Source organism: Capricornis sumatraensis, chromosome 9, assembly GCF_032405125.1.
Source record: "Capricornis sumatraensis isolate serow.1 chromosome 9, serow.2, whole genome shotgun sequence".
Classification (NCBI taxonomy): domain Eukaryota; kingdom Metazoa; phylum Chordata; class Mammalia; order Artiodactyla; family Bovidae; genus Capricornis; species Capricornis sumatraensis.
Window position 1 is genome coordinate 4,478,668 of NC_091077.1, and position 25,046 is coordinate 4,503,713.

The following is a 25,046-nucleotide window of genomic DNA, read 5'->3' on the forward strand; positions in this document are numbered from 1 at the left end:
GGACTCATCCAGGACCCGGCAGCACCTACTTCCCACAATCTGGAGGCCTCTTCCTCTGTAGCTTCTGGGCAGGGTCAAGCTTGGCACAGATACGCCCCCTCCCAGCCTTGTCGGCGGGCGGGCAGGCAGCCCACCAGCTACCAGCACCCATACATCTCAACCGTCCCTCTCAGCAGACTGGGGGAAAGCTTAGGGGTTGATGTGGCCCAGGGCACACAGCCTCCTAGTCTGTGGTCTGTGGGATTTTGAGCCACATGGAAAAGGACTTCTTTAGATGACCGTGACTATTTTAGCCTTGTTTCCAACGAACATGAATTAACTGTCCCAGCTGTGTCTGCATGGCACTTGGGTGCCACATTCACTGTGCATGTGTGTGTGCACGCACATGTGTGTGACTGTGTGTGTGCCTGCATGTGCTTGTGCAAGCAGCCTCCTGGAGAGAGGGGAGCCTGCTGGGAGAGAGAATGGGATGCAGCCTCAATGCCCTGGACCTAGACGGAGTTGGGCCCAGAGAACGCCAGCTGTCTGTGGCCTGTAGGCCACCCCCTGCGCACACGACCGTGAGCGATCCAGGGCCTCTTCCCTGATCCTCCCTGACGGGGACTCATTCTGTTGCTTCTGGGGGTGGTGAGCAGCGCCCCTGTGGGCTGCTACACTCCTGGCACCTTTGTTCCCCATCTAGCCTGCCACCAGAGGGGCTCTGGCATCCAGTGCGTATTGGCGGCTACGGAAGGGGTACAGCCATGCCAAGCGGGGCTCTCGGCCCTGCGCAGTTTCACAAGCGAGGGGGCAGCGCCCCACCCCACAGGGCCAGCCAGGGCCCGTCCTGGCTGCAGAGCCACCCGGTTAGTGATGAAGCCGCAGGACAGGATTAGGAGGCAGGAGGCGGCGGGCTCCAGTCCCAGGGGCTGTGAGGACTGGCCTTGCCTTGTGAGGCGCCAAAGCCATTCCTGGCGTGGGTGCGCCGCCCCCTCCAGACCCTGCGTCCACGGGGCCCAGACAGAGGCCTGTCGTGACGGCGAACTGAGAGCTCCGTGGGACGCGCTTGTCACCGCTGAGATGGGGTGCTGAGCCCTGCCGTGTGCCACGTAAGACCACCAGGGGCACGGCAGAGGTGCCGGCAGACGCCGTGGGGGCCTCCAGTGGGAGCTGGCTCAACCAGTGCCCTTGGGGGCTTGACGAACAGGACCCCTGCCCACGAGGGAGGAAGGGTCTCTGGGCGGGCCCTACAGAGTGGGAAAGGCCCCAGGCCTGCGCTTCTGGGGCCAGATGGCTGACTCATGAGAGTCCAGACAGACAGCAGACCCCGCACGCTGGACCCTGGGACTGGGTCTGGGGGCTCAAGGCATCAGAGGGGCCAACTTTCAGGCCTTGGGAGGACACAGATCCCAACCCAGCCCTACTGTGAGAGCTGGAGCTCCCCCAGGTGTTTTAGTGTAGCTTCTGCTTGCATGCCCCCGAGGATGGGAGGCTCAGCCTCTGTCCTGGCAGCCCCTTCCAGGTAAGTCAGCTCAGACCAGGAGAAACTCTCCCTGAGGCTGTCACCCGCCCTGCAAGCCCTGTAAGGCCACTCTCTGAACTGAACAGACACCACTTGCCCTCCTCCCCATCCCAGCCATCCTGGCTGGGACCCTGGAGCCGCGGAGGGAGACGTCCCGTCACCCTTCAGCGCCTGCCTGGGAGCATGCTGCTCCCTAGCAAGGCCCGTTCTGCAGCCCAGACCCCTCCCAGCCTGGCCCAGGCCAAGCCACCGCACCCTGTCCTTTCCTCAGCCAGAGCCGCGCGCTGCGGAAGGATCATGCCCCTGACACAGCTCCTTCTCCCAGGAGCCAAGCTGGGACCCAGCAGCCCGCTTCTGTGGGGCTGCCCCTGCCACCCATCCTGGAAGACCTCTCTGAACACGGCCTGGCAGGCAGCTCCAGGTCTGGCCTGCGTCTGCGCTTGTTATTCCCCCCGACCCTTCAGACGACCCCGTCAGCCTTTCCCAGGCTCTGGCTCACAGCCCACCCTTCTCTGGCCCCACATATGCGGCTCCAGTCAGGGACGGGCCGCCAGCGCTTGCCCCCATCCCGAGTCCCCTCCTCCGAACATGCTTCCCCTCCTCCCGGAAGTGTGCTCTGACGAGAAGAGCTGAGGGTCCTACCCCTCCCGGCCCTGCCCCGGCCTGTGAGGGTCCAGCTCAGGCTGGGCTGCACGCGGGAAGCACTCACCTTCCACGGCCGCGAGCCGCTCCGCGCGGTGCTGATCCCGGGCTTGCAGCACGGGGCTCTGCATGAGCAGCTCCGCACGGCTCCGCTTGGAGCCCAGCCGGTTCACCAACTGCAGGGCATAGAGCAGGGGCTCACCTCCAGCCTGTGGCTCCCCAGGGGCCTGGGCAGTCTCTGTGAGGCCATAAAGGCCAGCGGTGGCATGGAGGGCCCACCGCAGCTATTTCAGGAGCCGCAGAGCCTGGCCACATGGGTAAGGGTACCAGGCCAGCTACTGTGTCCCTTGACCAGGAGCTCCCTGAGACGGGGGAACACTCTGCACCTGCTCTGTCTAGCATGGTGGCCACATGGGCTCTGGGTACGTGAATGAGACGTGAATCTTTACTTAAATGTTGGCTTTAACTGATTTACATTTAAATCACCGGGTGTGGCCAGCACAGGTCCAGAGCTGACTGGGGGTCTGTTTCTTTCCCTGAGAATTGCCTTTGGGAGCAGGCACCCCAGTGTCCCCTGCAGGCTGCCAGCAGCAACAGCACAAAGGAGGCTGGCGGCCAGGAAGGGCCAAGGCTAGCTCATACCCTCCCCCGACCTCCACCAGTGCCCCAGACCACGAGGACCACGGGGGCTCCACCCAGGACCCGCTCCTCGGTGCCCATCTTCCCCACACGGATGGTGGGCGACAGCGGCCTGGGGTCCCCTCTCTCACTGCGGTCACGGGTGGTAGTGACCAGGCGGGATTCCCCAGGCAAGGCCCCCAACCCCCTCCCCCGACCCCACCCACCTCACCTCACACTCATAGATGCCCAGATCCTCCGTGCCAGCTGCCCGTATCTCCAGCACCAGCAGGCCGCTGCGGGGCTCACTCAGGGTCTGGTATCTGCCCCCAGGGGTCAGCAGGACCCCATCCTTGTACCACCTGCAGCCAGCCCCAAGGGCAGTCAGGTGGGTCTCCCGCCCATGCTCAGGACCCTCTCCTCAGCCATCCCATAGTTCCAAGTATCCTCATAGAGCCCACCCTCCTGGACACCACCCACCCAACGAACAGCTGGCCCCATGTCCTCGTCACGGCAGCTAGAGCCGTGTTCAGAATGTGCCGCAGCCCTCTCACGCCCACTCCTCACGGGACAGGCGGTGGTTCTGTGTCTAGCCGGCCCTGACCTAGCTAACAGGCTGCCCACCCGCACCTCTCAGGCAGGCAGGACAGCCCCAGGGCAGGCTCGTGCGCCCTCGGCTGCCCCACCCCCAAGCCAGCTGACCCACCTGATCTGAGGATATGGGGCCCCTTCGATGGTGCAGGTGATCTGGGCATCTTCTCCATCCACAAAGGGCACTGCCCGGACCTTGTGCACAAACCGAGGCGGGACTGCGGGACCCAGGGAATGTGGGGAGACAATAGAGAGATTGAGAGACGGAGGGCAAGAATCAGAGAGACAGAGACACAGAAAGAAAAACAGAGACAGAGATGGAGACAGAGGGACAGAAAGAGAGAGACAGGAACAGATAAACAGAGATGGACACAGAGAAACAGACAAGGAGATGGAGACAGAGATGGAGACAGAGACACAGAGAGACACCATGAGGGACCAGGACCCCACCCCCACCAGTGAGTCCCCCAGACTTGTCAGATATTCACAACCATCCCTGCAGCTATGCCATCCATGTGCCCCTAACCAGGGCGGATACCTTTATAATGCCCACAGGCTGGGGCCTGGGCACTTATACCCTGGCCTTCCCCTCAGGGCTCACCTTGCACCAATATTTTGCCCAGGGTGCTGGCATTGCCGGCAGCGCTGGCTGCAAAGCACATGTACTGGCCAGAGTCAGCGCCAGTCAAGTTGTCCAGGATAAGCGCACACGAGCCATCGGGGTCTTCAATGAGGATGTGGTGAGGGTCCACCTCCACTGGCTTCCCATCTGGAAAGGAGGGGAGGGCCATCAGAGAGAATACCATCAGGGACAAAAGGTCAGACCTGTCTGGGGGTCACAGTCACGGGATCTGATGGAGGAAGCTACCCCTACAGCCAAGAGCCAATGGACTCCCTGCCAAGGGTCTACTGGCCAAGCTGACCTGGAGCCCTGGGTGGAGCGGTGGTACTGACTCGCACCATCTACTTCCCCAGACCCCACTGTGCACAGCGTGGCCTCTAAAAGGGCAGCTCTCAGCTGGAGGCGGGGGCCAGGCTGGGGGACATCTCCTCTGATAATAAGACCCTCAACGACCTTGCCAGTGGTTCTGCAACTCCCTAAAGGTACTGACCCCCCCAGCAGATACTTGGACAGCACCATCTTTTTAATCGTCCTCATCCAAATGCCCACCTGACTAACCCCTCCAGCTGTATCACATTTCCTTCCTGCGAGAGGGGTGGGGAGACATGCATCTTTCACTATAAAGAAATCTTTCCTCCATAAATACGTAAAATTTCATAGATGAACACTTTCCAATAGCTCTCTACGTTCTGAACAAGGTTGTTGAAGTTAAAACATCTTGACATCTGATTCACAGAGAAACTTAACAGTTTAAAAACATACCCCCCCCCTAAAAGCTTCCAGCTGCCACCCTATTTCCCTGCATCCCTGTATGGTAATTCCAAGAAAGAGCTCTTCTCATTCTCTGTCTCCAGGAGCTTCCCTTTCCATCTTTTCCCAAACCACACCTCTTGGCTTTCACCTCACACAACATAGCCCTTGGCAAGGACATCAGTGACCCTGTTAGTCAAAGTGAAAGTCACTCAGTCGTGTGTGACTCTTTGCAACTCCATGGACTATACAGTCCATGGAATTTTCCAGGCCAGAATATTGAAATAGGTAGCCTTTCCCTTCTCCAGGTGATCTTCCCAATGCAGGGATCGAACGCAGGTTTCCCAAATTGCAGGCGATTTCTTTACCAGTCGAGCCACAAGGGAAGCTGAAGAATATTGGAGTGGGTAGCCTATCCCTTCTCCAGCAGATGTTCCTGACCCAGGAATTGAACCAGGGTCTCCTGCATTGCAGGCCGATTCTTTCTTTACCAACTGAGCTATCAGGGAGACCTACTGTCAATCTGTGGTCAATTCTCAGCCTTCATCTTGTCAGAAAACACTTCTTGGACTTTCGGCATTCCTGCACAGTCAGACGCTTTGGGCAAAGACACCTACAGCCAGGTGTTCCCTGTCACGTACTCCCTGACACGGACAACCCTCCAGGGGGACTGTCAACAGCTGGCTCATGGGCTCGTGGCACCTGGATGGTGTCTAGAGTGCTGATGACACGCTGCAGAACGTGATCCAGAGAGATGTCAGTGCTAACTGACAGGTGGTCCTGCCTCCTTGGAAACCTCCCCCAGGAGCCATCCACGTCAGGAGAGACAAAGCCCTCAGCTTCCTTCCCTGTGAGACCTGTGACTGCCCTCTAGGGCCGTAAGTCACTTTTCTCTTTGGAGGGAAGGAGGGGAAGATGTGCCAGCAGCCCCATAAAAGTTCAGTATCTCCTAAAACTCGAGGTTCCTCTCTTGTGGAACAATTCACTGCACGAAGCTGACATCTGGTGCCTGGCTGTGGAGATCAGGGCATGGGAAGCCCATGCAAAATGCTGCTGCCTTTGCCGTGGTTGGGGTCTTGTATTTGTGATCTAGCTGGCCGACTGGCTTGCTGGGTTGCAAGCCAAGAGATATCTCAGGTCCTTCACAGCTTCTGATTTGCAATTTTGGCAACAAGGAAGGGACACTGTAAGAGACACACCATTCCAAAAGAGAAAGGCGGCGGCCCGTGCACCCGTTAATAGACCTGAGGGAAGGGATGTCCACGGGAATCAGTGGTGGGCATACTGCCCAAACATCATGGTCAGCCGTGCAAGAAACAGCTATTTCCTGTGAGTGGAGGGAAACTGAGCAGGCGGCTCCATGCCGAGCACGGAGAAGTGGGTTCAAAGTCTCCTGGATGGTGCCTTGGTTGACACTCTCTCTCTCCCTATAGCGGGGTGCTGCTGGTCACCTCAGGTCAGCCCCACTTCCCAACAAACATCAGAGCCCATGCTGAATCCCAGGAGGCATTTCTGAGTCCAGTCACAGATATACCCACCCACACTGGGTGCAAAGGGAAAGCCATCACCAATCCTGGGGGCAGAAGGCAGGCAGGAGCAGGGCTAGAACTCAGGGATGAGAGGCATGGGCACCAAATACATGAAGGATTCTTTTAGAGAAGACAGGAAAGGACCCTGGTGTTTGCTGTGAACCCTGGCTTGGGACAACTCCCTGACATAGACCTCTATGGGGAACTGTCAATAGCTGGCATGTGGACTCATGGCACCTGGAAGGTGTCTAGAATGCTGGTGACATGCTGGAGAAGGTGATCCAGAGATGAGTGCCTCCTGACAGGTGGTCCTGCCTCCTTGGACACCTCACTCAGCCCTCATGGGAAGAACCAGAAAGGGGATGGGAGATGTCACCATGGCTCTGGGCCACTGGAAACCTCTGCTAAGTGGAGCCCACCCCAAATGTCACCATCATGCCAGGCAAGGGACACAGAGCCTGAGAACAACATGCTGTGGCTGTTAAGTCAAGGGGTCCCTGAAGCTAAAACGGATAGGGTCTGTAGTGACAATCTTGCCGCCTCACCTGACTGAGCTCAAAACTCTAGGCATCACTGAGCTACGGAAGTGTGTCTCCTTCCATCCCTGAGCCCTTCCTCCGCCTCCACTCTTACCACTGCTTTAAGAGAAAAATCATCAGAAGTGGGCCTTGGTCTCCCTGGGCTCAGAGGGACCCAACATGCCCCTCCGATACGCCAGGCATGCAGCCAGGGGGAGAGCTTAGATTTTGATGGCTCTGCTGGATACAGGTGTCTGGATTCCACGGATGGGATCTGAGCAAGGTTCCCACAGAGCAAGAAGAGAACTGTCACCCCGGGGCCAAGTCAGGGTGCTGTGACCGTGGCTTCTACCTCCGGGCCCTGGTGTCTGCTGCTTGGAACACCCTGCTCCACGCGAGGGCGGCGAGGCCCTGCATGTCGAGAGGCTACGGAGCATGTGACCAGCTCCAGCCCAGCAACGTGTCACTTGCCAAGCCTGCCAGCAGAACCCCAGCAGGAGGAAGGAAGTTGCAGGCCTCCTGGGAGATGTGAAAGCAGCCCAGGTAACAGGAGAGGCCGAGTCCAAAATCAGCAGCCGTGTGCAGCCTCAGAGCAGGAGCGGGCAGGAGACCGCCGCCAGCCCAGTCCAGTCACTGCGCCTGTGGCTCCAGCTGGTGAGGACAGGGCTGCCGCAGTGGGGTCTTCTGTGCAGGCGAACAGGAGTCCTGGGCAGTGCAGCCAACTGCTTTTCCTTCCTGCTGGCATGCAGGGACCGAGACCAGAGCATCACTGGGGCTCCCTGCCCCAGGGGTGAGTTAGAAGGTGGCCTTCTGCCCCCGACACTTGAACTTCCACCCGATGAATGACGTTTGGCTGGTGGGTGAGTCTGGCTTCTCCTGCCAGAAGCTATTTTTCCTGGCAAAGGTTTTATGAGATGTTGTGAACACCCTGGCTATTCAGTTTGACACATAACTGCAGATGGGTGGGCAGAAGACACTCCTCCTCAGGTCCATGAACCATGCAGACAAGATGTGAGCATGACCGGGCTCCAGACCAGCAGAGTCGCTGTGTGCAGCTGCATCCCTGCACGTGTGGCCAAGTTCCAGTGCATGCCACACGGGACTGCCAAGGGTGACGCTCTCACCTGCCAGATGGGTGTCCCTCAGGAGACATCTCTCAGGTGTCTCCAACTGTGAGGGTCAGGGAACCGCTGGCTCTGGCCACACCACGGGGCTGTGTGCGCCGCCTGGCCCACGAGGACCTGTCTGTCACAGGGGCTGCCCAGCATGAACTGACCACCAGCTGGCCCTTGCTTCCTCCACTCCCCACACACAGCTGTCCTCTGAGGAGTCTAAGCCCGTAAGCTGCTCACCGGGTAAAGGTCCACATGAAAAAGACAGTGGATGGTCTGGAGACAGTTGGGAACCCGGGATCTCACCCTGACTGTTCCTGGGCATGGTGCAACTCACCTTTCCCTCAGACACAGCCCCACCAGCACACGCTTCTGAGGGCAGCCTAGCTGAAGGGGTGGGGCTGACCGGCACGTTCTTCTCAATTACTTTTACTGACTGGGTTTGTCTCTCTGAACCCACCCTCACAGGTGAGAGGTCTGGTATGAGAAGGGATGGCGGGGAAGTGGGGTTGAACTGCATGGGTCCTGCGAGGCGGCAGGGAATTCCGCAGATTTCAGGACCCCACAGAATCTGGAAGGAAGACCCCAGGGTGCTGGGGGAACCAGTCACTTCATCCACCGACTCTGCTCTGAAGCTCTAACCCTTGGCCGGGATGGCCCTTCTTGCATGTCCCAGCGAAGTGGCCTGCATATCTGCTCCAGCCCCATTTTCTGCCATCCTTGGTGGACATACACGCCTGACTGGTTGTGGACAAGCAGGATGGGAGGGCGGACTTCCCTGGGACCGTCCCCTATAACCAGGAGTGGACTTGGCTACTGGGACCAAACTAGAGCTCAGGACTTACCTTTCAGCCCAGATGAGACCTAGTGAGAGTATCATGGTTTACCTGAGACTTTGAGACTCACCAGATGGTCTAGGCTACACTGTGACTTGGGGGTGGGGGCTTTAGGCCACACAGCATCAGCTGGGCCTCAGAGGAGCCACAGATCGAGGCCACTCGTGAGATGGGTGGTCTGTGTGAGCGCCCCGGCAGAGACCTGAGCAATGAGGCTCAACAAGGGAGTGTCCCTGGGTGGCCACATGACCTGTGCTGGGACGTATCAGAGGTGACAGAAACAGGCATGTCCACACGACTCTACTGTGGGGACATCTGGGCCACGCCTGGACCCTCAGTAGGTGGAGGGATCCCATCCCACGTACCGCTTCCCTTTTGCTGCAGTAAACCAGAACCCTGACTGGGATGGTTGTGCTGAGTTCTGCTGCGTCCCTGAGATTCAGTCTGTTGCTGAACCTGAAGGTGGGTGGGGACGCCCAAGCGTGCCGTTGGTGCCCAGTGAGAATGGCCTTGGGGTCCTGAAGTTGATGTCAGAGGTGAAGGTGTTCCTGGGGACCCCCAGAGTTTGCGGCTCCCATCACACAGGGGAGTCAAGCCTGAGAGCCACACGGCAGCCCGCGAGGCCCAGCGTTCTCCAGCCTCGTTCCCCACCTCGCCTGCCGCGGCTCCCCTCTGCCTGCTGTCCCCTGCAGCCTCGCTGCCCACTGCGAGCTCCTCCAACCGGTCTGCCCTTCGTCCTGCCGTATTTCCCTGGCTGGTCACGCCACTTCGGACTTCACACTGCATATCTGTCTCTGTGCTTGTCATGTGTCTCCTCCCCAAGAAAGCCAGGCTCTATCCACAGACAAGGATGACCTGCCTATTCACTGCTATTTTCCATGCACCCAGAATGGTTCTGGGCACTCAGCACAAACATGATCAAATGAGGGAACGGATGAGCGAGACTCAGGGGTGGGCAGAGTCACTGTGTCAAAAGCATGACATGACGCACATGGGAGCAAGCTCCGCCTCTGTCCCACCCTACCCGGCTATGCACACCCGCTAGCTTGGCTTTGATCCAGGAGTAGGCAACCAGAACAGCAGGCCTGTCTCTTGTGCCCAGCCCCTCCATCAGACGCCACCCTGGACCCCTGACCCCCTGCCCAGCCTGATTCCCTCTGGGTGGCTCTTGCCTGTTGCAAGATTAGCCCCCAAAGGCTTACCTTTGTACCAGCTGACAATGGGCTTGGGTGTGCCCGTCACACGGCAGGCCAGCTTGACTGTCTCGCCCAGCTCAGCTGTGCAGTCAGCCAGCTCTTCTTCAAAATCGGGGGGGCCTGAGGATACAAACACAGGGCCTTGATCACTCCCTCCCTCCCTCAGGTGCCCACCTGGCAGGACCAGAGCCCCATGACCAACAAATGGTTGCAACAGACACCACCCCTTAGGAGCCTTTATCTGCAGTACCATACTGGGAGCTGGACGGGACTCAGGGGATGGGACACAGGCCCAGGATACGTCAGGGAGCACGGTAGGGACTGTGGGAAAGAAGGGTATGTTGAAACGGGATCCTCTCTCCCATTCTAAGTGAGGAAGCAAGACCATCCCTAACACAGCCTGCCTGCCCTATGCTGGGCAGCCAAGCGCGGACCCCGAGGCCCCCACCTGGCTAACCAAGGGTAGAGCGCGCCACTTGCCCTAGAATTGAGCGTCCTCTTGTGCTTGCCCAGGTGGGGACAAGGGCCCAGAGCACAGGACCTGGCAACTCGTGTGCTCTGAAGCCAGGCACCCAGGCAAAGGTTCAGCCTCCCTCCTAGCCTTGCCCCAGGAGCCCAGGCACTCACGCCAGATGGGCAAGGCCAGGCGCTGCTGGATGCCACAGATCTCCTTCACCCAGGAGTTCTTGGTGATGACCGTCCGTGCCTGCAGCAGGTACTTGCGCACGGAGTCCTCCCGCTCGTGCCAGATCTCAAAGGCCCGGTCGTCGCCCTCCACCTGGTCGTTCAGGTCGATGCTGCTCAGCTGTGGGAGGAGGGCACAGGCTCACTGCCGGGACGCAGACCAAGCCGTGGTCACCGAGGCCGGGGCAGTGGGACTGCACACCCTGCACAGCCTCCCTGCCCACCCAGGCTCCGCCGGCACCCTGCAAACCTTCATCATGTTCCGGAAGACGTAGCTGAAGGTGTCGGTGCGGGAGTCCCGCCGGGGCTTGCAGACCACCAGGTGGTTCCGGAACAGGAAGACATGCCGGTGGTGGCCTTTCCATGGCATCCGCGCACCTGGCGCCCCCTCCCACACGATGAAGTGGCCCTGGGCACGTGGTCGGCTGTGGTCAGCCAGGCCCAGCCGGGCATCCACCCTCCACCACCCAGGGCCCTCCCTACACCCTCAGCCCCAGACCTGGCGGATGGGCTCACCCAGGGCCCTCCTCGCACCCTCAGCCTCAGACCTGGCAAATGGGCTCACCCAGGGCCCTCCCTGCACCCTTAGCCTCAGACCTGGTGGATGGGCTCACCCAGGGCCCTCCTCGCACCCTCAGCCTCAGAACTGGCGGATGGGCTCGTCCAGGGCCCTCCCTGCACCCTCAGCCCCAGACCTGGCGGATGGGCTCGCCCAGGGCCTCCAGAGTGCCGGGGTAGTTCTCCATGAGTGACACGTGCAGCTGGTTCTCCGCTCGCTGTGGCAGGGCCGACACCACCGCGTAGGCTTGCTCGAGCAGCGCGCAGTTCTGGCCGTTCCGTGCCTTGTTTCGGATCAGCTCCTGCGGAAGACTGCAGGTCAAGGCAAGGCCTGGGGTGACTGGGCACGGGAGCAGCCCCACAGCCCCTGGACCGTATGGCCTACCTTGAGCAGGGCCTGGTATTGCTGGACCCGCTCTACCGGCTGCTCCAGGAAGTGCTGCAGCGGTGGGGGCGGTGGCTGTGAGGGGTCTGCGGCTGACAGCACCTCCTCAGTGTATTTCTGTGGGAACCACAGGGCTGGGCTCAGGGAAGGAGCGTGCAGCCTCCAGGGGGCCTGTGTCCCCAGAGTCTGAAAGCTGGTGGACCGGGGGCCCAGGGGAGCTCCCATGCGCACCCACAGACCCACCTCCCCAGGTGGGTCCCACTGCTGCCCCAGGGGGTGGCCGGCGCCACTGCCTAACACGCGAGCAGGGCTGGGGGGAGAGCAGGGTTGGCGGGGGCCCTGCCTGCCTTTCTAACCTGGGGCTCAGGGGTCCTGGGAAGGTGACGCAGAGCCTGAGCAGGGCCAGGGAAGATGGCCTACAAGCCAGGAGCCAGAATCAAGCCTGGGGAGTGGAGGCCGGGCTGGCGGGCAGGGGGTCACCTTGTAGAACTCCTGCACGGCTGTGCTGACCATCACCGACTCGGCTTGCACTCGGCCCACCAGGAACTCCAGATACTTCTCAAAGGCTGCCTGGTTCTTGATGAAGCACATGGCCACGTCGTCATCTGTGTCACAGCTACGCAACTCCTGTAAGAAGCTGCCACAGAGGGGAACTGTGGTCAGGTGAGGGCTGACATCAGGACCCCCACCCAGGACCCACAATCCAGCCCCAAACCTGAGGGTTTGGGAAGGAACAGGCTGCTACCAAGGCCCGAGCTCCTATGGCTGAAAGTCAGTGCTCTGGGCTGTGATGGCCACACACGTTTGCACGTGTGCTACATGTACATGCGTCTGTGGGTGTGTAAATACGTAAGGAACGACATGTCTGTGGGTGTACGTGTACACATGTACATATACATGTGTACATGTACACATGTATGTGTGTACCATGCACACGCATGCCCACACATGAAAGGGTGTGTGTGCGTGCAGGTATGCACATGTACTTATGTGTGCACACTTCTGGGGCATGCCTGCGTCCTTGGGTTGCAGTGGGTAGGTGTGCTGCAGGCACTGCTGGGGGTAGGCCAGGCACACGTGCCTGTGTTCCTCGGGACACATGTGTCCTTGTACAGGGCTGTGGTGCACCGATGGGTCAATCAAGTCGTACAAGGTTCTGTCTCTTTTCAACCCCTGCCCACTCCCCTGAGGCCCAGGCCTGCCAGTACACACGTGTGCAAGTGTGAGCATCCACGTGAGTGTGTCCTGTGCACGTGTGACTGGTATGTGCACGCATGCATCTGTGTCTAAGCACGCACACATGTACATGCACGTACACACACAGACCAAAGGAGACGCCTCGAGGCCCACCCTGCAGGCCCACCTGCTGTGGAAGTGGCCGATGTCCTGCACGTTTCGGAAGATGACTGCCTTCTGGCTGGTCACGGCTGCGGGCGCGTGGGGGCAGCGGTCCAGGTACTGCATGTGGTGGCTCTGCAGGAACTGCAGCTCGCCCACGAAGGACTGCTCTGAGCTCAGCAGGTCCCGGATGATGGCACTGGCAGGGCGACAGCCGTGTAGGGGAGACCCAGGAGTCAGCTGCTCAACAGGGCACTTCCAAGACGCATGCACTGTGCTGACCGCTTTCAGGATGGGCCAGGCCAGACAATGGAGGGAGGGCACCCCCACACCCACCCGGGAGCCCCACCATAGAAAATTAGCATCTCAGAGCTCCCCCACAGAAACCCACCTTCCCACCTGTCTGGGGGCCCCTCACCTCAGCCTCGTCTTGTACTCGTCCTCTGACAAAGCCTCCCCAGGGAACTCAGGGGCCTCTGCTGGCCCCCACTCAGGAGACAGCTGGTACAAAACAGGGCGGAGTCACAGGCAGCCTGGGCACTGGCCTGCCCTTCGAGGGTCAGGCTCCCACCTGCGACCCTAGGACCAGCCCTCCGGCCATCTAGTTACCTTGAGCCGCTTGTCCAGGTAGGCCGGGGACACCCAGCCCTGCCGAGAGGGGCTGTTTTTGGTGGGTTTGGTGCGCACGAGCCAGCGCAGGGGATGGGCAGAGTCCAGGACCTCCACGTACTGGCCCTCCCGCAGCAAGATGGCATCCTGCTCAGCCCCGAGGGGCAGGTAGTCAGCCGTGACCACGTAGATGTCAAAGATCTGCGGGTGAGAGGGAGGAACTGCTGTGTCAGGCCTGCGCTGGGGCCAGCCAGGCCTCCCAAGGCCCCAGGGAGCCCGTGCAGACACCAGAGGGGAGCGGGGCTGGGGGAGGGCCGATGGGCCTCCCAAGGCCTCAGGCTGCAAGGCCCCGCAGATTCAGTGGAGAAGACACAGCCATCCTAAGATTCTCTGAAGCTCTGGAACAGGCCTGACCCAGCTCCAGGTAGGGAGCTCCTTTCAGGGGTGCAGGCAGCCCGCTCCAAAGGGATCAGGAGGAGTCTGTGGGGTGCTGGGCGCGTCCTGAGTCAGGGTGGTGATGCTGGCCACACAGGGGTGTTCCCCACACCTCCTTTCCCCCACTGTACCAGCTTGACCTGTACCCTGCCCCCAGGCTCTCACCTCCCCTCCCCCCACCCCTTGCCTGCCCATGCACCTCTCCCCGGGAGTCCCCATCCTCAGACTCTGAGGACGACTCCTGGACACTGGAAGACGGGCGTGAACGGCCATGCCGGGGGGATGCGGATGGCGTCTTTGACTCTTCGTCACTGTCAACTCCAGGCACCTGCAGCTTCGCTGAGGGACATAGGACACATGAGGCCCTCAAAAGGCCTGCCCCACCGGCTGTCTCCCCCGGGTCTCCGGGGCATGCAGGTGGGGAGGGCCCAGGCATGCGGGTGCGGTCTCGGCCTCCCCTGGAGCTCACTCCATCATCAGCCAGCCTTACCCTGTGTGATCTTGGCTGACACCATCTCAGTGATCTGCGAAGTGAGCTTCTTCAGGAACTCCTCCGTGCCCACCTCGGCCAAGGACAGGTGGCTATGGGCCTCTGCTGCCAGGAGCTCTGTTGGGGGCCAAAGCCTGGCTCAGCCAGCTGTGTGCTCCACAGACGTGCCTGAACACCTGCCCCTAGGCCCATCCTGGGCTTGGGATCAGAGGTGCCAATGGACACACAGAGCTGGGCCAGCACTGCCAGAAGCAGGAAATATTGACCACGACTAGAGGTCTCTTTGGCTCAAAAGCATCTGAGCCAAGGTGTGATTTAGGGAACCATGAACTTGGGGAAGCAGGGTCTGGGCAGTGGAAGCAGTAGGTGGCTGGAGGGAGAGCAGGCAGTCAGAGGGCAGCAGGCAGCCTGCAAAGGTGGAGGGCGGCGGGTGCAGGGGAGCTGAGCGCAAAGCTGAGCAAGTGGTCAGGCTAGGCGTGGAGCTTGGAGCTGTGGGGTTCCCCAGGGGGTCCACGCCACTTTCACTCCTGTTGTCCACTTGGCCTTTGGTCTAGGAAGGGGCTCGGGAGGGACAGAGATCAGAGGGAGCCCCGCCAGGCAGTATAATACGAGGACAGGCTCTGGACACCAAAGGCAGTGGGCTCAAGGGCTGGGGGGCCAGAACCCTGGCAGCTTCAGGTTGACCTTGATGGACGTGGGATCCTTTGCAGGGGTGATGGATCAGCGGAGGTGTTGGGGTTAAGGGGCAATGAGGATGACCAATGGTGGGCAGCACAGGAAAGGGAGGAGCGGGTAGATTAACGAAGCAGGTCAGTGAAGAGTGATCCCACAGGCAGGGGGCGCGCGGGATGCACGGCTCCTTCCTCCTGAAGACTCAGTATTTTCCATAAATTACAAGTTTAAAACACGCCAAGGTGCTGGGGCCCTGTGCAGGTCAGAAATGGGTCCACAAGAGGCCAGGGAGCCCCGGCCTCAGCTGGGCCAGCAGTGTTCCTGGGGCCACACAGTCCGGAGGAGCCCCACAGGCCGGGGGCAGCCCGCCGAGCAGCCTCCTGCATGCCCCTGCCCCTGCCTGCACAGACGTGTGCCCACCCTGCCTGTACCTTTCTTCTGCCCAGCAAGGTCCGTGAAAGCTGTAGGTTCTGACATCTGTGCAGCAACAGCTTGGGTCCTAGAGGGGGAGGAGATACCCTGAGGAGCCTGACAGAAAGGAGGGTCTGGGGGCTGTGGGGCTAGACGCCACGGTCAGGGTCCTGGGGAAGGACTCCTCTCCAGTGGGGAGCCTAGCCCCACGACCCAAGCAGAGCAGAGCTGGGCGGGGGTGCAGGATGGGGCTCCTCCCCGGTGGCAGCACCACCCCCAACTCCCAGGACCTGCACCCCAGGGTCCACATTCTCGAGCCCTCTCTGCTGGCCCCTGGCTCCTGAGCAGCCCCTCACTCACCCCTGCAGGAAGGTGGAGATGAGGGCCTCCTTCACCTCCGGCTGCTCCTCCGTGGCCCCCGCCTCCTTAGGCACTGTCGGGAGAACAGGGCGAGCCACTGGAATGACGCCACACACCCCTGAGCGCGGATTCTGGCCAGCACCCCTGCCAGTGATGCCTGGACCACCCACCAGGGGGCCCTGGCCCTGTCCCCTGGAGCCCCGAGGAAGCCTTGCCCACTGCCCCAACTTGTCCATAGTCACCCCACCAGTGGCAGGAAATGGAAGGAGCGTGCACGTGGTTCACCAGCCCTCCGAGGAGCTGAGAGGGCCCGGGAAGAAACCACTCAGGGTGGTGGGGGCTTCTAGGAGGGTCGAGCTGAGCGGAGCCCACAGGGTAGTGGGTGGGGACTGGGTCAGGAGCTTGGAGGCTGCACGCTGCCCACTCTGCCCCCGCTCCCACGCCCACTCACAGCCAGAGACGTGCAAGCCTGCGGAGCAGAGGGCCTGGCCGGCAGCGTTGGAGGCGATGCAGGTGTAGGTGCCCTGGTGCTGCCGGCCCACATCCAGCAGGACCAGGCTGTGCTGCTGGGTGGAGCTGGCCACCGTGTAGCCGGGCGTGTGGCGGCCGATCCACAGCACACCCTGCTCGGCTTCCTCCCGCAGCCAGTGCACAGCCGGCGGTGGGCTTCCTGCGGGCAGGAGTACACGGTGGACGGTCCTTCCCCACACCAGGAGGGCGGCTCACCTCCGAGCCTCTCTAGAAGGGTCCTGCGTGGGGGCAGGGAGGCGGGACTGCCTACCTTCCACCTTCACGGAGAAAGTGATGCTGGAACCCTTTTTCACCTTCTTGGAGGTGAATTTCTCCAGGAACCGGGGTGGGACCAGCTGCTGGCGTGCATCTGGAAAGACACAGGGCACTTAGTGGCAAACAACACGGATCCCCAGTTCCACACGGGAATTCACAATTCCCCCTCACATTCCCTTACTGAATCTATGCCCAGGGCCTCCCTCTCTCTGCCCTCTGGATTCAGCTCACCTAATGCTGGCTTCTCTTCTGGTTCATTGGGGCCTGAAAAAAGCGCACAAGTCAGATCTACAGCACCAAGGTGCCCCCTCCCCTGAACAAGCCTGCCTATCAGGGTGGGAGTCTCGAGGGGGGCCCCACCCACTTCCACACACCACACACAGCACCTTTCCTAAACCTGGCTGGCCATGAAGACCTGGGATTTGCACTCAGGTCCCACGGACCAGATGCAATGCTACCCCATGTCAGCCCAGGGCTCTGGGGCTCGGCGCTGAAACCAACGCAGGAACAGGTCTGCTCAAAAAGTCACACTGAAGCCAAGCCACAGGCAATGTTGGCTCCCTAGACCAGTGCAGACTTGGGTAAGACAGGGAATCACCTTGCAGTGCTCAGAACTTGGAACAGTAAGGCAGTTCAGACTTCTCCTTCTAAAATGAGTATGTGCCTCTTTCTCCCCAGAGTCTACTGAAGGCCCCAGGCTTGCCTGGGACGACTCCACCAGCTAGCTAGCCTTCTAGCTAGTCAGTTTTCATGGACCCCCTGCCCCCTCAGCTTCCCCGGCGGCTCAGACAGTAAAGAACCTGCCTGCAATGCAAGAGACCTGGGCTCAATCCCTGGGTTGAGAAGATCCCCTGTAGAAGGGAAAGGCTACCCCCTCCAGTATTCTTGAATGGAAACTTCCATGGCCAGAGCAGCTCGGAGGACTGCAGTCCATGGGGTCACAGAGGGTCGGACGTGACTGAGCGACTAGCATTTTCACACACACACTTCACCCCTTAGGGGCACATGCTCTCTGGGGAGCAGTTTCTGGGCACCTGTGACTTCTGTACACAGAGGCAGTGACCACTGGGTCCTGGCTTCCAGGCCTGCCACAGGTGTGCCAACCCAGGTGTGGACGCCAGGCCCTGCCACATCGCTGGGCACCCACCTCGGACCAGGAGCCGAGCAGAGGAGTAAGCGGCACCCACGGCGTTGCTGATGTAGGCTGAGTACTGGCCTGCATCCTCGCTGGTGACCGAGACAACCTCCAGGGTGTGCAGCATCTTTCTGTCCGCCATACGTATGTGCGCGGATGCAGTCAGGGGCTGCCCATCTTTGAACCAGTAGAGTCGAGGCGTGGGGTAGCCTGAGGCCACAGGGGAAGCGGTGAGCGCAGGGCCCCAGCCCAGTGGGCACCGTGCCCACCACAGGCCCTCAGAGAGCCTGGGGTCACTGGTGACCACGCAACCGTGGGTTGGCAGGAGACAGCGCCGTGCCCTCCGTCCCTCTCCTGCTCACCTTTCACCTTGAGCTGGAACTTGGCCAGCCGCGTGCCGGGAGCCACCTGCAGGTCTTTCAGCTCCTCCACGACCTGGGGCAGCTGCCCCTCCTCTGAGGTAGACTCTGTACCCTCTTGTTCCCGGCTGGCAGGGAGAACAAAGAAGTGGCAGCCGTGAGCAGGACCAGTGAGGGCTCCGGGACAGAAGGGGTCCAGGGTTGGGGTGGGTCAGTCCTGAGTTCTCCTCTATGCTGGGTGGAGAGTACAGTGGGCTGGCTGAAGCCACCACACTTGGGATGCTGTCAGTCCAAGCCAGCACTGCCACCCCCGCGAGGACCCGGGACCACCAGCCCACTGGGCGCTGCCCACCTCTGCCTGGCGCTCTACCTGGACAGGTAGCCCTGGGCGCTGAAGTAGGACGAGGTCTCCGTGGCGTCCGCAGCGGTATCATAGTCGGTGCTGGTCACTGCGGGTGAAGGGTGGGGCTGAAGCGAGGCCTGCACCTCATCTTCTTCCCAGGCACGACCCCAGCCCCCGGAGGGCACCCAATTCTCACTGTGCAGCCACTCCTGGGGGACACTCACACTTCTGCACTTCTGAGTAAGAAGGAACGGGCGACACGGCTACCTGCGGCCCCTCCCTGTCCCCAGGCTACTTACCAGCCCATATTTCCAGGCCTGTAACTGACTTCAAGACCCAACAAATTATCAATATTGGGCTTCGTAATAGCAGACAGTGGCAATTAACTTAGTTCCTTAGTCCCAGCTAACTAAGGAACAAGGGTGACACAGGTCTCAAAACCAGCAGCTGGGGTTTCCTCTTAGAGCCGCAATGAAGAATAAGGGCTAAATTTATCCTCTGCTGTGGTCTGAGTGCTGTATCCACCCCCCCAAATTCATATGTTCAAGTCTGTACTCCTACCACAATGGTGTCTGAAGGTGGGACCTTTTCAAGGTGATCAGACTTAGATGAGGTCGTAAGAGTGGAGCCTCACAAATGGGATTAGTGCCCTGCCCTAATAAGAAGGGACCCCTTCTCCCCTCCCCCACGTGAAAACACAGTGAGAAGACAGATGTTGGCAACTTGGAAGAGGACTCTCACCAGCACCCTTCCATCTCCATAATTTCAGGCAGTGTGCTTCTATCATTTAAGCTGCCCAGTCTATGGGACTTTGTTACAACAGCCTGAAATAAGATAGCCACCCCCGAACCAACCAAAGGAAAACAAACACAATAAAGAAAATAGTGGCTGTGATGTAGGGATTTATAATAAGAAACAGAAGTTTGGTCTTCCTCCTATTCCTGACTCAGAGTTCCTACACACTTGGAATTTCCTAACTGGACAAGTGTAGAGGTGGGGATTTTTTTAAAATTTATTTTAATTGGAGGTTAATTACTTTACAATATTGTGGTGGATTTTGCCATACATTGACATGAATCAGACATGGGTGTACATGTGTTTCCCATCTTGACCCTCCCTCCCACCTCCCTCTCCATCCCATCCTTCTGGGTCATCTCAGTGCACCAGCCCTGAGCACCCTGTCTCATGCATTGAACCTGGACTGGCGATCTGTTTCACATATCATAATACACATGTTTCAATGCTATTCTCTCAAATCATCCCACCCTCGCCTTTTCCCACAGAGTCCAAAAGTCTATTCTTTACATCTGTGTCTCTTTTGCTATCTCGCATATAGGGTCATCATTACCATCTTTCTAGACTCCATATATATGCAGTAGTATAATGTATTGGTATTTTCTTTCTGGCTTACTTCACTCTGTATAATAGGCGCCAGTTTCATCTACTTCATTAGAACCAATTCAAATGCATTCTTTTTAATAGCTGAGTAATATTCCATTGTGTATATGAACCACAGCTTTCTTATCCATTCATCTGCTGATGGACTTCTAGGTTGCTTCCATGTCCTGGCTATTATAAACAGTGCTGCGATGAACATTGGGGTACACGTGTCTCTTTCAGTTCTGGTTTCCTCGGTGTGTATGCCCAGCAGTGGGATTGCTGGGTCATAAGGCAGTTCTATTTCCAGTTTTTTAAGGAATCTCCACACTGTTCTCCATAGTGGCTGTACTAGTTTGCATTCCCACCAACAGCGTAAGAGGGTTCCCTTTTCTCCACACCCTCTCCAGCATTTATTGCTTATAGACCTTTGGATCGCTGCCATTCTGACTGGTGTGAAATGGTACCTCACTGTGGCCTTGATTTGCATTTCTCTGACAATGAGTGATGTTGAGCATCTTTTCATGTGTTTGTTAGCCATCTGTATGTCTTCTTTGGAGAAATGTCTATTTAGTTCTTTGGCCCATTTTTTGATTGGGTCATTTAGTTTTCTGGAATTGAGCTGCAGGAGCTGCTTGTATATTTTTGAGATTAATTGTCTGTTGCTTCATTTGCTATTGTTTTCTCCTATTCTGAAGGCTGTCTTTTCACCTTGCTTATAGTTTCCTTCGTTGTGCAAAAGTTTTTAAGTTTAATTAGGTCCCATTTGTTTATTTTTGCTTTTATTTCCATTACTCTTGGAGGTGGGTCATAGAGGATCCTGCTGTGATGTAGGTCAGAGAGTGTTTTGCCTATGTTTTCCTCTAGGAGTTTTATAGTTTCTGGTCTTAGGTTTAGATCTTTAATCCTTTTTATTTTTGTGTTATTTTAGAAAGTGTTCTAGTTTCATTCTTTTACAAGTGGTTGACCAGTTTTCCCAGCACCACTTGTTAAACAGATTGTCTTTTCTGCATTGTATATTCTTGCCTCCTTTGTCAAAGATAAGGTGTCCATAGATGCGTGGATTTATCTCTGGGCTTTCTATTTTGTTCCATTGAGCTATGTTTCTGTCTTTATGCCAGTACCATACTGTCTTGATGACTGTTGCTTTGTAGTATAGTCTGAAGTCAGGCAGGTTGATTCCTCCAGTTCCATTCTTCTTTCTCAAGACTGCTTTGGCTATTTGAGGTTTTTTGTATTTCTATACAAATTGTGAAATTATTTGTTCTAGTTCTCTGAAAAATACCGTTGGTAGCTTGATAGGGGTTGCATTGAATCTATAGATTGCTTTGGGTAGTATATTTATTTTCACTATATTGATTCTTCCAATCCATGAACATGGTATATTTCTCCATCTATTTGTGTCATCTTTGATTTCTTTCATCAGTGTTTTATAGTTTTCTGTATATAGGTCTTTTGTTTCTTTAGGTAGATTTGGATTTTACATTAATGACATGATTTTTTCATGAAAGCCCCTAAGGATGTGGTGATTCTTCCATAAGCCAGGGTAACCAACCACAGGATTAGAAGGTTGGGAACTTCTGACCGCCAGGAAGGAGAGAAGGGCTGGAGATTTAGTTCAATCACCAATGGTCAATGATGTAATCAGTGTGTCTGTATAATGAAACCTCCATTAAAAACCCAAGAGAATAGGGTTCATAGAGCTTTCCCATTGGTAAGCACACGATCAGGGGTGAGTGGCAAGCTCTACCTGGACCCTTCCCACCTTCCTGGCCTACACATCTCTTCCATCTGGCTGTTTCTAAGTTATATCCTTTTATAATAAACTGCTGACATAGTAAGTAACATGTTTCTCTGAGTGCTGTGAACCACTTTAGCAAATTAATCAAATCCAAGGAAAGAATCACTGGAACCTCTAATTTATAGCATACTGGCCAGAAGCACAGGTGACAACCTGGACTTGCAGCTGATACCTGAAGTGGTGGGAGGCAGCTTTGTGGGAGTGAGCCCTTGACCTATGGGATCTGATGCTATCTGGGAAGATGGGATCGGAATTGAGTTAAACTACAGGACACTCAGCTGGTGTTGCAGAGGATTTCTTTTTGTAGGAGAAAAAATACCCACAAGTTAGAATTGGGTACAGAATCAGCAGAATGGTTTTCAAGTCACAGGCATTACGCAAGTGAAGGACAGTGATCTGTTAGAGACAGGAATGCAGGCAGATTGTTTACCAACTGAGCTATGAGGGAAGCCTCAGGAAACAATACTGGGCCCTATAATTGCCCCAGCTTCCTGCCTGAAGTTTACATGAAGGGGAAACTGAGGCAGAGCCAGGCAGATCCTGAGTGGAGGAAACAAGAGCTGATGTCCTGAGAGACAAAGGCAGTCTTTGTCCATGGAACAGAAAATCAGAGAAGAGAAAGCTGTTCAGAGAGAGGGCCCCCTTTCTTGAGGATTCAGCAGAATACCAATTGGTACATGCATACTGGAGAGCCATCTGAAAGGGCCAGAGGAGCACAAGGGCTGCAATAATGTCTGTCCACAGGCAGATTGGGCACTTTCATAATTCACGGGGCATCAGGCAGAATGCTCAGGAACACTTACTTCAGCAGACAAAGACAGTCAGCCTTGGACTGAGCACTGCCTTGGCCCCACCTACCAAATCACACAAGGCAGACCCAAAAGGATCCAGCTGCTTCCAAGCAACTCACTGTATCACTCAAGAAGACATGCAGAAACACAAAATACTCACCTCCCAACTGGGTTAAATTCGCACTGTCAGGCATTCAGCCAAGACCGTCAAGACATGCAAGGAGTCAGAAAACACACAACCTATAACACGCAGAATAATCTGTCAGTCGAAACCAACTCAGACTTGACACAGATGTTAGAACTGAGAGAGAAGGACATTCACGCAAGCACTGGAACTGTGTTCCATGTGTTCAAAAGGTTAGGACGAGATCTAGAACATATCAAAAAGATTCAAGTAGGGTGGCTTCCACAGTGGTCTAGTGGTTAAGAATCTACACACCCATGCAGCAGACATGGATCTGATCCCTGATACAGGAAGCTCCCACGTGCTGCAGAGCAGCTAGACTCTGCATCACACCTCCTGAGCCAAGCCTCTCGAGCCTGTGAGCCTCAACAAGAGAAGCCACGACACCAAAACAAGAGCAGCTCCCGCTCCAGGCAACCGGAGAAAGCTCACATGCAGTGACAGCCCAGTGCAGTCAAAAACTAAAAAGGAAACACATACATTTATGATACAATAAATGAAATTTTCTTTTTTACTAAAAAAAAAAAAAAGAAAAATGATTCAAGCAGAACTTCTAGGGATAAACAACACAATGGATGGGATTGATAGCAAATTAGATACTATGGAAAAAAAGGAGAGTGGATTAAAAGCACAGCAATAGAAACTATGCAAAATGAAATGCACAGAAAACAAGAATTTTAAAATATAAAAGGATTATTAGTAAGCTGTAGTACAACTTCAGTTGCGCTCAGTTCTCAGTCTTGTCTGACTCTTTGTGAACCCTTGGACTGTAGCCTGCCAGGCTCCTCTGTCCATAGCATTTCCCAGGCAAGAAAACTGGAGTAGGTTGCCATTTCCTTCTCCAGGGGATCTTCCTGAGCCAGGGATCGAACCTGTGTCTCTTGCATCTCCTACATTGCCAGGCTGATTCATCACAAGATTCTGCAAGATAATTACAGAAAACATCTACCTCTGCCTCACTGACTAGGGCAAAGGCTTTGACTGTGTGGATCACAACAAACGGTGGACAACTCTTACAAAGATGGGAATACCAGACCACCTTACCTGTCTTCTGAGAAATCTGTATGTATGTCAAGAAGCAACTGTTAGAACCGGACATGGAACAATGGAATGATTCAAAATTGGGAAAGGAGTACGTCAAGGCTATATATTGTCACCCTGCTTTTTTAACATATATGCAGAGTACATCATGCGGAATGCCAGGCTGGATGACTCACAAACTGGAATCAAGATTGCCAGGAAAAATATCAATAACCTTTGATATGCAGAAAGTGAAAAGGAACTAAAGAGCCTCTTGATGAAGGTGAGAGGAGAGTAAAAAAGCTGGCTTAAAACTCAACATTCAAAAACCTAAGATCATGGCATCTGGTCCCATCACTTCATGGCAAATAGATGGGGAAACAATGGAAACAGTGACAGACTTTATTTTCTTGGGCTCCAAAATCACTGCAGAAAGTGCCTGCAGCCATTAAATTAAAAGATGCTTGCTCCCTGGAAGAAAAGCTATGACAAACCTAGATACTATATTAAAAAGCAGACATCATTTTGCCAACAAAGGTCCATATAGTCAAAGGTATAGTTTCTCCAGTAGTCAAGTATGGGTGTGAGTGTTGGACCATAAAGAAGGCTGAGTGCAGAAGAATTGATGCTTTTGAACTGTAGTGCTGGAGAAGATTCTTCAGAGTCCCTTGGACTGCAAGGAGATCAAATCAGTCAATCCTAAAAGAAATCAACCCTGAATATTCAATGGAAGGACTGATGCTAAAGCTGAAGCTCCAATACTGTGGCCACCTGATGCAAAGGGCCAGCTCATTGGAAAAGACCCTGATGCTGGAAAAGATTGATGGCAGGAGGAGAAGGGGACGACAGAGCTTGAGATGGTTGGATGGCATTACTGACTCAATGGACATGAGTCTGAGCAAACTCCAGGAGATAGTGAAGGACAGGGAAGCCTGGCATGTTGCAGTCCATGGGGCTGCAAAGAGTTGGACACAACTGAGCAACTGAACAACAAGTGCAACTTCAAGTGCCTCGATTGTGTATAAGTCCCCAGATGAAGGGGGAAAGGAAATATATTTCAAGAAATAATGCCTCACAAATTTCAAACTTAATGAAAAATATTAAAAGTGTTAGTTGCTAAGTTGTGTCCAACTCTTCTGTGAACCCATGGATTGTACAGCCCACCAGGCTCCTCTGTCCATGGAATTCTCCAGGCAAGAATGCTGCAGAGTAGCCCTTCCATTCTGCATGAGATCATCCTGACCCAGGGATCAAACCTGAGTTTACTGCATTGTAGGCAGATTCTTTACCATCTGAGCCACGAGGGAAGCCCCATTGACTCAAGAACCTCAATTAACTGCAAGATAAGGAACATAAAGACAAGTGCACCAAAAATTATGATTACTCAAAAACC

At 56.1% G+C, this 25,046-nt stretch overlaps 1 protein-coding gene across 1 annotated transcript in view; it reads right to left on the minus strand.

Annotated features, from left to right (window-relative positions):
- The window catches only part of OBSCN (obscurin, cytoskeletal calmodulin and titin-interacting RhoGEF), a 223,775-nt gene that overhangs the window by 4,958 nt on the left and 193,771 nt on the right, over window positions 1-25,046 (minus strand). Inside the window, 23 exon segments of the mRNA XM_068979697.1 lie at window positions 2,211-2,319; window positions 2,994-3,123; window positions 3,468-3,570; window positions 3,954-4,121; window positions 9,922-10,035; window positions 10,543-10,720; window positions 10,850-11,008; window positions 11,295-11,459; window positions 11,543-11,659; window positions 12,023-12,179; window positions 12,906-13,079; window positions 13,299-13,381; window positions 13,490-13,690; window positions 14,124-14,263; window positions 14,415-14,531; window positions 15,518-15,585; window positions 15,858-15,930; window positions 16,309-16,527; window positions 16,639-16,737; window positions 16,875-16,907; window positions 17,791-17,988; window positions 18,141-18,265; window positions 18,508-18,586. Of these exon segments, the coding sequence (XP_068835798.1) occupies window positions 2,211-2,319; window positions 2,994-3,123; window positions 3,468-3,570; window positions 3,954-4,121; window positions 9,922-10,035; window positions 10,543-10,720; window positions 10,850-11,008; window positions 11,295-11,459; window positions 11,543-11,659; window positions 12,023-12,179; window positions 12,906-13,079; window positions 13,299-13,381; window positions 13,490-13,690; window positions 14,124-14,263; window positions 14,415-14,531; window positions 15,518-15,585; window positions 15,858-15,930; window positions 16,309-16,527; window positions 16,639-16,737; window positions 16,875-16,907; window positions 17,791-17,988; window positions 18,141-18,265; window positions 18,508-18,586 (3,009 nt within the window).